Here is a 13,932-nt window from a genome sequence, read left to right on the forward strand (position 1 = left end):
TAAGAGGATAAGCATTTATTAAGCACCTACTGCATGCCAGGCACTGATCTAAGTGCTTCACAAATATCTCACTGGAGCCTCACAACAACCCTGAGGTCGATGCTGTTATTATGCCTATTTCACAGTTGAGGAAATTGAGGCAGACAAGGTGAAGTGATTTGCTCAGGATCACACAGCTACAAAGTGTGTGAGGCTGGATTTAAACTTGGGTCTTCCTCATCCAAACCCAGCACTCCATTCACTGTCCCACCTAGCTGCCTTTAAATGAGATAAAGTCTCTCAAGTGTTTGGTCACACACTAAATGTAAACTATCATTCTTAATATTAACCAGCAAGTCTAAAGAGAAAGGCCAGCTCTGCCTCAGGGCTGGTGAGAGGGAAGGTCCCATTCCTCTGCTGGGGAGGCCACATTGGCCCAGTTCAGCTTGATTGGGATTCCCCACAGAATCGGAGGCAGATCAAATCATAATCAAAATGCAATAGTTGTTTCTTTTAAACACCTTTCCAGCTGAACTATCTCTTTAAAATAGAACTTCTGCTAAGTTAAGGGATAAGTTTTCCAGTGGGAACATTACTGGGGAGAAGAAAGAAAATGTCTAAATGTCTTCCCAAAACTCACCTCTGATGCAGGTAAATTCTCTGGGTCATAGAACAAAAGTCTCATGCCGTCGGGATGGCACCCAACCCACACATCCCCTGTGGTGGGATCCACAGACAAGTTATCCACGAGGGTGTCAAAAACAAGGGACTTCCGAAATGTTGAGAGACAGACAGACACACAGAGAATCGAGACACAACAAAACCATGTCAGAAGCAGCAGCTCCTGGGACTCACGGCCATTTTCTCATCTTCTGGGTTCCAGAAACACATTGCAGTAATAGAAACTCATAGGCATCCTCCATGCAGCCATTTCTATTGTGGATAGTTTCCCAGAATGAGAGAATGAGAGGTGAAGGACCTGGGAGAAAGCCTGTCCTGACAGGTGGGCAATGCTCCAGCCTGATCTTCTTCCAAAAAGGAAGAGGAGGTAGGGAGAGGGGACAGGAATGGGGAAGGAAAAGTGGCCCATTGGGTTAAATCGCCTGAAAAAGCCAGCCATGCCCTGCTCTGATGAATAAACCCCAAATGGAGATGATGTGGTGGCACAAGTGTGCGTGTTTTCTGGGCTAGCGTAAATACAGATGCCCCCGTGCACATACATGCACAAGAACATGTCAGGGAAGATATCCTCCAGTGTGGACCAGGAAGCTCCAACCCCAGGTGGGGCCACACAAGGCTGCTTATTCACAAAGGACACCCATTTCCCAACTCAGCCCATCCCCGTCCCGGCCAGAACTGCTGTCCCTCCTGGCCTCTGCCTCTTGGGTTCCCTCCTCAGGTGCCTCCCTGGCTTCCTTCAAGGCTTCGGGAAGACCTTCTTTCTCTGCCCAGAGGCTCATGTCCTCCCATCTGGTTATGTGCTGTGGGTGTTTTGTGTGTACCTGGGCATGTTTCCTCTGCTTGCTTCACCTCTGTCTTGGTATCCCTGGCACCCAGCCCAGAGCCTGGCCCATAGTGGAGCTGGTGTACTCAGTACTTGTTTGCTGATTGATGGATGGATTGAGGAGGAGCATGGCAGAGAGGACTCAGGAAGGAAGTCCTGGGCCTTTGAACAAGACCAAGGCTCTGTCCAGTTGGTCTGTTTCAAGCCCCAGTGAGATGAACACTATGACCCCTCCCCCAAGAGGGTGTGTGGCCCCAGGCCCCACTTTCCAGCCTCAGGGGGAGGGGGTTGGTACTTTTAGTTTTCTTTACTGTTGGGCTCACTAATGTTCTGGCTGCACGTGAACGTGTGCCACCTTCTGCCACGAGGTGGGACTCGACTGGCTGATTCCCAAATGCCCACGTCTGCTGACCACATCTGCTGGCCATGGCTCCCCAGGAGCACCACACATTGAGAAAAAGCCAAGGCCTGAGAGAGCCACAAATGGGCCTCTCGGCAGCTTCCTCCACTGCTCCCGGTTCTGCCCTGGCCAAGCAGAGCTATCATCTCTCCTCCACGTGACACAGTGCCCAGGACCTCTGTCCCAGGCTGGTCGTAGGCTGAAGGTCCTTCATTATCGTGGTTGCCATCCTCTGGACACCCCCAAGGTCACGATCATCCTTCCTAGAATATGCCACCCCCAACCAAACATTCCGTTGTAGATGAGGTCTGAAGAGGACGGCAGGACGACCACCCCCCTGACTCTGAAATAGAGAGGGACGGTCCTGGTGCAGCTGGGAGAGCTGCCTGCTTCAAAGTGTCCTGCCTCTGCCACATTCTGGCCAAATCCCACCCTCTCAGTGCTTCAGGAGCTCTCCAAGATGAAGGTGCTGACCTGCCTAGACACAGGGAGATGCCTCAAGGCAGTCTGGTTCTATGCAGGAAGCTATACCGCTTAACGTAGCTCCAGATGAACAGACCTTTCTCGGTTGTCATCTCACACCGCTAACTTATAGCGGGCTTTGAGTCCATCAAACACCCCCATTTCACCCTAGCTTTTGGGAGAATTAAAGAAGATCCGGCCGGATCACATGGACTAAAATTCTTTTGAGATGCCTCTGCTGCTACTATTGGCCACGTGGTGGCTCAGCCCCACAAAGACTTGGCACTCAGGTGCAAACCTTGGTCCTCGCCCTGGACCAGGACAGTAGCAAGTACACACAGTGCTGTGGCAATTACAAAGTAGAGACTGCTTCTGGCTCCCTGTCCTCTGCTGAATAGCCCATGTGGAAGTAGCACTGCCTGTCACTAGCTAGGTGTATGGTGTGGGGTGGGGAGACGGATCCCGCTTCCATGAAGAGCATGGACTCAACCAGCAGGCACAAGCTTGGGATCCTGCTTTGTGTTTCCTGTCCTGAGTCTTGGAGGTGACCTCATGAGTTCAAGAGGTCGTGAGGCCCTGAGCCCATCAGAGGAAAGGAGCGCTCTCAGAAGATAGGAACCAAGATTTGTTTAGACAGTGCAGGACCACAGTGCTTTATACTCTAATGAGGTGCGATTGTAATAATGGTAGTAATTAAGTGAATGCTAAGTCATTCTGTCAATACGCATTAGAAGTTATTTACGTCTTTTGGCATTTCTATTGTGTGTGGCCTTTAGTAGTCTCATACCTGGTGATGCACTGGTGCACACTGAGTTCTTTTCTACTCCCCCTTTGGGAGAGATTAAGCACAAGTCAGGCTACGAGTAAATCTTCCCCCAGGCATTGTGGGGGGGGATGGGAGAACCCAAGAGTGAGGAAAGGGGAGTTTAGCATTTCTGATGGAGGCCAGGCCCTACCATGTGCAGTGGTCCAGAGCAGAGGAGACCCCTTAGGAAAATGGAGAGGCCCCTGGAACCTAGCACAATGATTTCAACACTTCTTAAAATTCTACTTTAAAAATAGAGCGAGGAAGCAAATTCAGTCGGTCTTCTCTAAATGTGTCTCAGGATAAAAACCATCTCCCTGATCCCACCTTCCTGCCTTTAGGTATGTCCCCCTCCACAGCTTGTGGACTCCAAGAGTGGGAAGCTTCACAGTAGCAATTCATGTGAGAGTGGGAGTGGCCCGAATGGCCACCAATGGTCAGTTTCTCCTGAGGGAATGACCACAAATGCTAGAGCTGTTTTCTGCATCTATTCCTCGGCTTTGTTTCCCACTTTCTAGACTATGTCATCATAATGCTGGAGCTGTTGTCGCAGCTCCTGGGTCATCCTTCCTCTGCATCATCCATCTTCCTCTAGGACTGTCTCACCTTAGATAATCCACCTGCCCTGGGATGTCCTCATTCTGGATCGTCCCTTCACCATGCTGCCCCCTTGTTCCTCCAGGGACCTCCATTTTGGGGAAGGGCCCAGGCTGGCCAAGCTTCATTCCCCTCCTCTCTGGACTCCTACACCAATTCTAGTCACTGGTGGGCTTCCATGTCTTCCAGGGAAGCAGACCTTTGACATGCTCAGTCCTAGAGATGTTTCCTGTCTTTGCTGCCTTGGTGGGAAAATGCATCTTACCTTCAGTGGCACAAGGTTCCCATTGGCAAGTTTTTCAAAGACATGAATCTTAGGACCCAGCATTTCAGCCATGTAAAGGTACCTTTAAGAGAAGAAAGACCGACATTAAAAACCCCCGATAAAGGATGTGCAAGTGAGGGAAGTCTTCACAAAGCGGGGCCCTGCCTTCTGAAGAAGTCACCTCCTTGGCCACCTCCAGGAGTGTCCTTCACAGAGAAAGGACTTGTTTCTTTCTAGAAAGCACGTTTGATCTCACTGTGCCTCAGCCCAGTGATGATTTTGTTATGGCCAATGCCAACATCTTCACCTTCTTGCCCTGCTCACCCACATTTCTGCTGCTGTTCCACCCTCCAGACTGGACCACCAGGGACTGTGCCTGCTGGGAGGAGAGATGATCTTCCTCTCTGCACCTCCTCAGCTTTCCGCCTCTTGTCCTAAGACCTTTCATAACATCTCTGCCAGCTGGCTGCCCGCCCAGTGGTTCCACTCTCCAGAAGTCCCTCTCCTGCCCACTGCTCCCCGCTGGGGTGAGAATGTAAACTCTCTGGCAGGCACCGCCTAACCTCTGCATTTGTATGGAGTGATATATGTACTTTTCAGTCTCTAGCATGCCATATAAATATTAGCAATTATTATAGCTATTAGTCATTAAGTGTCTGCTGCTGAAGTCGTGAGGAGGATGAGCAGGTCAGTGCTAACCCCAGAGTTCAGATCCCACTGTGTGGTAGCCTTTGCTGTGTCCTTTCTCTGTTTTCAGCCCAATGGCATCTGGTACTAATCCTGACCAGGCCTGGAAAATTCCTAGGAAGAAATCTGAGGTTGGGAATTCAGCTGACTTTTGTAAGAGGTCACATACTTCCCATCAGGTGAAATGTTGATGCCATTGGCAAGGTCAAAGCCACCGGCAACCTCACGCACTGCACTCGGGCTGTAGTAAACCACATTGGACCATTTCAAACCCAAGTACATCTCCCAGGACCGAAGATAGGGGTCAGAGAAGTAGTGGTCATTGGTGGCGTAGAAATGCTCACGTCCCACAGCAACGATATCGTTCATACTGCATTGTAAACACAGGGACAGAACATTCCAGAATGAAAAGCACATTCATACTTGGCCAGGAATGGGATTTTCCCTATAATGAAAAAAACAGACTTGAGGAGGTAGCTGTGGGGATTGGAAATCCCTGCTCTTGTGCCTTGAGGGTCAGAATGTGGGCCACATCCCTGATGCAGGGGCTGCTCTGGCCTGGGAGGAGTCACATGAGAGAAAAGGGTGGCCTCTTCACACCAGGATGGCCTGTGGGGTGGTCCTACTGAGAGCCTGGATGTCGCATCGCAGGCTTGACCTGGAACCTTGACTTTCTTAGAGGTCCCTTTTGGCCAAGTGGGGGTCAACTGCATCAGTAGCATCGGGCAAGAAGAGCTGATGTGGTGTGGAGGAGGGATGGGGCTTCCCCTCTTCTCCCCATTGGCCTGCTGCTGACTCCCCAATTGGCATGAAGGCTGCACCCAAATGGAACCAGACTCAGATGATGAGATGGAGGGAATGACTATGGCGGGAATAGAGAAGGGCTGGCTATTTTGAGCTTCTGGGGCGCTTAGCCAGAACAATCCAAAGGAGCAAAGGACAGGCCAATAATGCCCCAGGAGAGAAGCTGAGGGCCCTGGTCTCACAGCACTCTCACCGCTGTGGGAGGAACAGAAGCAGAGGATTTCTGGTGAAGTGGGAGAGGAGACCTCTTGGAGAATGTCCCCATCCATTCCTTGGGCCCAAAGTACAAAATGCCTAGGAAGACCCCTCAGGAAAATACTCTTCCCCCCGCCCAGGTTCAAGGAGCGGGACTTTGGGGGCAGGGCCAGGCCCAGGCAGGTGGGGTTGAGGGGAGTACCATGTCCCTGTTTGGGGCCATACTTGGGAAGCAGCTCGTGTTGTATCGTTTTCAGGTGCAGAAGGGATCTTTCTTCTTCTTGAAACTTAAACAGCTCCACGGCGGTCGTGAGCCCTCGGTGGTTCACCACAAACAGGTACACGGTGTGATCTGAGGGGAGTCACAGAGAGCCAGGCATTAACCCAGCCCAGAAGATGGTGGCTTCTGTCCTGCCTCCCATAAGGGTTCACTTCATGGGGCTCATCCGGCCTGAGGAGGGAGAACATCTGGGCCTGATGCTCAGAAAGGGCCAAAGCAGGACAGGACTATCTGTCACTGGAGGCTCAAGGCTGTATGCAGGTAGCAAGAAGCCTCCCCAGCAGGGGAATCAGCATCTGCCCATGAAGATGTTTTTGGGAGGCCCCAGAGAGAATGGAAGACGGTGGGACCATCCCTCACTGCCAGAGCCTGCGTCTGCTCATGTGGGGTCTGTACTGGGCAGAGAACAGTAGGAGATGCTGGGGATGCAGAGAACATGTGTATGGATTGGGCTGCTTGAGGAGCAGAGGATTGTGCCTGCGTGTATGTGTATGTGGCAGGGCCTAGATAGGGGACAGGCTGCCCTGAAGGACAGGCAAAGAAGTTGAGACTTGGCATGGCAGAAAATGGGCAGCCACAGAAGGTTCTTGAGAAAGGGAAGCCCATGGGGACAGAGCAGGCTGCAGGGTAGATGAGAGAGAGGGCAGAGTCATGACAATAACCAAGATATCTCTAGCTCCTTCGAGGCCATGAATGGAACCTGTAGAGAGCCTTGGCTCATTTGAGCCTCACAGCAAATTGATGGAGGGACAATTCAGGCATTCTGATCCCCAGTTTGCAGACAAGGAAACTGAGGCCCAGAGATGTTCAGAATTGCCCATCCCACAGCTAAGCGCCAGAGACAAGATTTGAACCCATGGTCTTCCTGACTGCACATCCAGTCCTCCATTTGTTGTGTTATGCTAAAAACCAGATTAAGGGGGAGGGAACCAGAGAAGGGGCCGGCCCTCATTTGACAGGTGAGGAAACTGAGGCCTCTGGTGTGACGTCACCCAGTGAGAGTCTGGAATGCAAAGCGGGGTCCTCTGACTCCATAGTGAATGTCCCTTCCACTCAGCCATGTTGCCTCTATAAAGGCCTTATTGGGTCTGTGGCAGTAAAAAAGAGAAGGGGGGCAAGAAGAAGGTATTGCTTAGGAAGGCCCAAAGGGACTTGGGGACCAGCTAGAAATAAGGAAGCTAGGAAGCCAGACAACCGAGGCTTGGAGCTCAGGCTCCTGGAAGAATACCAGCACCATTGGTGGAAAGGAGGCATCTAGGAGGGGTCCACCAGAACACAGGACTGGCGTCGCTGGCTTTGGGATCACTGCTGTGGAGGTGGGACTCTGGTGGAGCCATCCCAGGATCAGCGGGGGAAAGGGAACATAGGGCCATGCTTCTAGTCACCAATACGAGGTGGAAGAAGGAAAATGAGTCGATAGAGGCCAGGAGAAGAAAAGGCGATGAAGGAGGGCGAGCAGAGAGGGCTGATGGACACAGGGCCACAGGCTGTCAGGCAGGACGTGGACAGAAGAGGCAGCTGGCTCGCGCCCCAAGAAGAACTTTGAGAGAATAGTTATAGTTACGTGTCAGGGAAGGAGCCCAGGGAACAGGAGCTCGAGGAGGATGAGTGGGAGAGGCAGACCGCGGCACTGGTCAGAGAAAGGCCACCAGCTTCCCATGAGAAGGCCAGTGAAAGGGGGATATCCCTTCAATCAATTCGTAGCGATTACTTTGGTTTCTTTTTAGTCTGATTGCAGGATTAAGCGCCTTTCTTTGGGAAAAGTTAGCCCTAACAGGTAAGCCAGACTAACAAAGATCTTCTCTTAAGTCTAGGTTACCTATTGATTTAGTGGCTAGATAGATTGAGAAGACCCTATCATTTAGTAGCAGGTCATTTCATCTTTGCAAGGCCAAAAGAATCGTAGCATGATAAGACTCTTTTTAAAGGCCAGGGAACCCCTTCTGGCAGCTGGAGAAAGTGGGATTGCCTAAGATTGGGTCTTAGTGACCAAGAAGCCCCCTTCTTTCTTGAGCTAGATGTTAAGTCCAAGGCCAGTAATGGAATCTTGGCTGCTGGAGGGTGGGGGTGACCCTCACTCCAAACCCCCAGTTCCTCTTTCTCAGTGAGTTTTCTGGTCACAAAAGGCTTCTCCTGCAGGTGAGGACTTCTGGGCCAATTTCACTTTGAAGCCAGATGTAGCCTAGGAGAAGCAGACGAGGCAGATGACCTCTCTTGTCCAATTGAATTATGTTCCAAGCAATCTTCCTGGTTTTTAAATTCCTCTCTTCTGTTATAAAAATCGGCCTGTAGATCCCTCCTTTGTCATTAATTACTGAGGAATTAGTTGACCTGATTTAATGGTAACTTGTTAGCCTTACTATTAAATCATTTTCACTCAAAAATAATGTCTCAGAAAATGTCTTAATTTTAACAGATGGGAGTTGAGAGACCAGAAGTTCAGGGACAGCACTTCTCTGCCAGAGGGGACAAGGTGGGGGGTGTGGGAGGGTGCAGCTCCCGTGGAGGGCACCCATGCCCTTGGGCACCCCTGGTAACGGCACTGAGCTGAGCACCAGCAGGCCATGTCTGAGCAGCTTCTAGGAGGAAATGGCATGGTCCAGTAGCCTGCAGTCAGTCCACACCCACCCCGAGGGCCGAAGAGGTTCGTGCTGGCAGGGATCTTGGTGTTAGCAAGTCCAAACTCTTGTCCAAGAACAAAGGCGGTCCAGAATGGGGGATGTGACGGGCCCAACATCCCACAACTAGGGCAGGGTTTCAAACCCAGCTGCCCCAATGCCAAAGCCAGCCCCATTTTGATTAGAGCCTCATATGGAAAGACATCACAAACACTTGCACAATTAAAGTGCAACTTTCAAAAGGCTTTCTGGGCCTTGAAGCACCCTTCTGAGATCTCATTAGGTGCTCAGCTCAGTGCCATCACCAGCGGTGCCCAAGGGCTTGGGTGCCCTCCAGGGGGGCTGCACCCTGCCACACCTCCCCAGCCCTATCCCCTCTGGCAGAGAAGTGCTGTCCCTGAGCTTCTAGCTAGTATGTAAACCATGCTCTAGCATGCATCTCCATTCCATGTATGCATGCATGTATGCATATATATGTATGCGTGTGCTTGCACGCTCTGTCCTATGACTGTGATGGGGAGTCTCAGGCCCAGAACACAGCTACGCTTGGGCTGAGGCAGAAATTCTCAGCTTGAGGTCTTGGGGAGAATATGGGTCCACCCTCCTTAGGACGCCCTTTCTCCAGATAACCCTGACATTTTACCTTCATCTGTGAATGTGCTGATCCCATGTGGGTTAAGTGTGGTCCAGTCCACCCCGTCCCCATGGATCGGCAGCGCCACGGCCTCCGGGTTTTTGTCATTCAGGTCCATCAGAAGGATTTCTCCAGGCTTATGTGGATCAAAGCACTTTAGGCCTGGATACTTCATCCCCTTTTAAAAACAGAGAACAGGACATGCATAGAAATGCACACAGGAACAGAGCGACCCATCCATCCAGAAACAGTTTCTGGGGACTCACTTAGCCACATTCATACCTGGCCCCTTTGGAGCCCCTCAGGGCTGCTGACTGAATCATGGACATATCTAAATATGCCCTCCCTCCATGCCGTGCCTAACACACTGCTCCGCACACAGTAGGTGCTTAACAAACGTGGACTGGATTCACTCCTGACACTTGGAAGACCAGCTGGGTCTCTCATGAAGATATCCAGAGATAAACATGCAAATGATGCCCAAGACTTGAGAGAAATCTGACTGGGAAAGCCCTTGGGGCCTCCAGGCCAGTGGTGTGGAAGGCCTATTGGCTTCTGGACCTTGCTCCCAGCCTATGACACGAAGTCGCAGGCCTCGGATGACCTAGCAGGGCAGAGCAGACCGAGGGCAGTGTCAGCGTCTGTAATGGCCTCTCTGTAAAGCGTGAATGCAACAGTAGAGGGAGTCAGCCATCCCACCTCTCGACTGAGCAGGAAACAAATCAAAATGGTTTGGGAATGTCTTTTTAGGAGGATTATAACTGAAAACTCTTGGGGTTCAGAAATCAACTAACAAGCATTTGTTAAGCACCTCCTGCTGGGTGATGGAAATGCCTGACCCCTGGACAGAAGGGAGGCAACTCATCCCCTCACATTCTAATGGGAAGAGGGACCACTCATAGCCACCAGGCGGCGAGGGGAGGGGAGGAGGCAGGTACAAGTGGCTGGGGCACTAGGGCTATCTGAAAAGGCTGCCTGGAGCAGGCTGGTCCGAGGCATGGGTGTCTGGGTATAATCAGTCCACAGAGGCAAGGCTTCACAAGGCCAGAGACCTGCTCTTTGGTCCGAGCTCAGCCGGATATGGAGTCACTCACTGCCTGTCCTTTCAAGGCTCTGACAATGTGGCTCCAGGATCAGATGGGCTACTCCGGACTACTGGAAGTGGCCACTCTGGGACCAAGATTTAGGACAAAAGTCCTGAGTGTGCAGCTTAGATTAGGGAAGGGTAGAGTTGTTAAATGTTAATGTTTTTGTATGGAAAAAATAAGATGTTATTTAAATAAAATATTCTTTAAAAAAAAAAAGAAATACATATGGCTTTGTCAATTGAAACGAAATTGAAGGAGCTATATTACCACCTGCTCTGCCGCAGGATCACTGGACCTGTCCTTATGACTTGCGGCTGAAGCCTCTTGTATATGACATCTCCCTATTAGGATGTGAATTTCTGGAGAACAAGGCCTTTCCTACTTTTCTATTAACAGCATTTTACATATAATAAGTGCTTAATAAATGTTTTTTTTTTCTTTTCATAAAAAAAATAAGGAAAGACAAGCCCACAGGGAGTGACCACTGGAACCACGGAGACTCCACTTTCTTCTCCCTTCTGAATTTACCGCATCATGCCAACAGGTGGCGGTATTTGCTACTAAGTGATCCTCTGCCTTTTTAAAGCTTCCTGCTCACTGTATTTTAATGATGGATTTTCTAGATAAAGATGATTCTAATTTCATCTTGAGTTCATGTCTTTGCTATAGAGAGTGGGGATAGGGGGATTCAGATTAGCCAATGGGTATTTGACTACCCAGAACTCAATGGGATGGGGAAGCCAAATCTCAGCTGGGAACCAAAGACCCCTCTTGGATCTCACAAAAGTTCAAAACTTGCATGAATTTATTAACCATATATTTCTTAAGCTTTTTAGGTTTACAAAGGAAGAAAAGACACACGGAATCGCGTTTTACCCTAGGTGAAAAAACTTGTCAAGCTAATTTCTGTGGAGCCAACACTGGCGTTTCCCCTGTGGAGCCCTTGGGCTTTTTCCATCACCAGCGTCAAAGGAGGGAGATGGGGGTAGAGGTGGGGGCTTGTGAAAAGGTCATGCCCTGAGCTGGCCCAGGGTCTGCAGACGGGTGTGGTCAGTTCTCTTCACTCCCCAGAATGGAGGGGGAGAATTCTTGGGGACCCAGCTGGTATTTGCGTCACAGCTGAACATCAATGATAGAAGCCCTTTTCAATGGCCATGTTACTCTCCACAATGACACCTATTGACTACACATATGATCGCTAGAAGGCGCCACACAATTCCATAGACAGAGAAGTCAGCCCAGGGGACAGAAAATTCTGGAGGATAAAAATCTGGACACAAAGGGAAATAATTCCAATAATGCAGGACAGGGGCACTGGTGGCAGAGACAGCTGGAGTGCATCACTGCCTCAGTTTTTAAAAACAATTCAAACCTGAATTATTTTAAAAACCGTTATTAAAAGGAAACAGGTAGTGAAGAGGGGAGCAAGGACAGTTGATAGGAGGAACACCAAAGCACGGAGCAGCTCTTCGCAATAGTGGCTGGCACACTGAAGCCCGGAGTTAGCTCTGGCTGGTGAGACAGTTTGGCAGAGGAGCACTGATGTGCCCCTCTCCCTCCCCCCAGGGTCCTGAAGGTCTTTGGCTGCTTAATTGTGGCTTCATCATCCCTCACAGCACTGGAAGGGACCCCAGCAGCCATCTAGTCATCCCATACATGAAAGGGCCCCCCCACACATATACAGCATCCCTGACCAATGATCAGCTTCTTCTTGAAGACCCCCAAGGAGGGGAGACCAGCTCTTGAGATAAGCATCCCCCTTCGAGACAGCTCTCATGGCTAGGAAGCATGTCCTCACATTCAGTTGAAATCTGTCTCTTTACAGTGACACCCCCACCCCCATCTCCTCTTCCTCTGGATGAATCCCCTCTGAGTCCACAGCCTTGGCTTCGTCCTTAGAGGGTCAAGCTCTCTCCTCAGTGGGCAGAGTTTCCAATAGGTCATTTAGCTCCAAATGCTTCAGCCTCATCTTGAGATCCGCTTTCCTTCTTGGTCTCCGCCTTGAAGCTCATCCCCCATATCCTATCTATTGCCAAGGCCCATTGGTTTTACCCGTAGGTGCCTTTCACTCCTCTGACCCTGGTGCAAACTCTCATCCCCATCACACCTAGATGGCTGCAGTAGCTTCTGGGGGGGCCTACCTGCCCCAAGTCTCTCCCTGCTCCAGTCCATCCTCCATTCAGCCACCAAAGTGCTTTTCTTAAAGTACTTAAAGATCTGACCATGTCAACCCTCTCCCCCATAGACTCCAGTGGCTCCCTTTGGCCTTCAGGATCAAACATCAAATCCTCTGGCATTCACGGCCCTTCCTAATCTCCCCCACCCCTTTTCCAATCTTCTTATACCTTACTCCCATGCACTTCACAGCCCAGTGACCTTGGCTTCCTTACTCTTCCATGTCTTCACTACCAACGTTTTCTTTGGCTGTCCCTGATACCTGAAACTCTCCTCCTTCTTATGTCTGCCTCCTGGCTTCCTTGGGGTCCAAGCTAAAATCCCACCTTCAAGGGGAAGCCTTTCCCAACTCCTCGTAATTATAGCGCCTTCTCTCTGCTCCAGCAGGTCTGTCTATATCTCGTTTGTACACAAGCGTTTTCATGTTGTCTCTCAATTAGACTGGGAACTCCTTGAGGACAGGGACTGTCTTTTGCCTCTCTTTGTATCCCCAGTGCTTAGCACAGTGCCTGGCTCATAGTAGGTGCTTAACAAATGTTTGTTGACTGACATTTTCCTGAGGGGCACACCATATTTAGAGGAAAAGCTATCTAAGTAGATTGTGACTTCAAGGTGGACAAGAGGCAGGCAGACATTCTAGGCATGAGGACAGCCTGTGCCAGTCGCAGGAGGCAGGAGCTAGGGGGTCTAGTTTGGTGAAGCACAGACTGTACAAAGAGAAAGAACAGGCGATAAGACGGGCAGCTCCTCTGGAGCCAGGGTCGAGGGGAAAGGGCTGAAGTGCCAAGGATGAAGAGTTTGTTTTTTCTCCTCAAGGCCATGGAGAACAAAAGAAGGTCTTTGGGCTGGACCGGGGGTGGGGGGAGACTTTGGCATTAGGGTTGGATCTGGCAGGTGGGAGCTGCTGCCATCACTTCCCAATAGTCCAGGCTAGAGGGATAGAAGCGGCTGAGGGAATGGGGAGGGATGGAGGGATTCTGTGGCTGTGCAAGTTGGGCTCTCACAGCTGATTGGCTGTGGAGAGTGAAGAGATGGAAGCCTGTTGGGTGTGGATCTGTGGGCTGCAAGGGTGCTGGGACCCTGGTCAGGAACAGGTAGGTCTGGGAAGGAGTGGGCTGAGAGGAGAATGTGGTGAGCTCTGGTTCAAGCATGTTAAATTTAAGCCACTGGCAAGAGGATACCTGTTCATATTACATCTATTTACCCATTTTCTGTGGCCTCCCAAATCCTGATGATAGCTGTAATCATCTGTGTAGACAGGTGACATACGTGTGGCCCTCCCTCCCGCCTATCACAGCAAGGTGTGTTTGGTGACAGGCGCAGGGAGGGCTGTAAGGGACCACAGGCCCAGTATGACCTCTGGAAAATTACTAGGTTGCAGTTGTCAAGGCCTCCTTGTGATAAGAACAAATTACTACCTCTTCCTGGAATACCCCTAT

At 50.5% G+C, this 13,932-nt stretch overlaps 1 protein-coding gene across 1 annotated transcript in view; it reads right to left on the reverse strand.

The window, feature by feature from the left end:
* The window catches only part of LOC114033263 (serum paraoxonase/arylesterase 1-like), a 30,001-nt gene that overhangs the window by 1,307 nt on the left and 14,762 nt on the right, over positions 1-13,932 (reverse strand). Inside the window, exons 4-8 of the mRNA XM_027848709.1 lie at positions 9,240-9,408; positions 5,924-6,050; positions 4,869-5,069; positions 4,013-4,094; positions 620-748 (exon numbers count right to left, since the gene is read on the reverse strand). Coding sequence (XP_027704510.1) covers positions 620-748; positions 4,013-4,094; positions 4,869-5,069; positions 5,924-6,050; positions 9,240-9,408 — 708 coding nt within the window. The remainder of the gene's footprint in view (positions 1-619; positions 749-4,012; positions 4,095-4,868; positions 5,070-5,923; positions 6,051-9,239; positions 9,409-13,932) is intronic.

This window comes from Vombatus ursinus, unplaced genomic scaffold (assembly GCF_900497805.2).
Source record: "Vombatus ursinus unplaced genomic scaffold, bare-nosed wombat genome assembly UNPS02006874.1, whole genome shotgun sequence".
NCBI lineage: Eukaryota > Metazoa > Chordata > Mammalia > Diprotodontia > Vombatidae > Vombatus > Vombatus ursinus.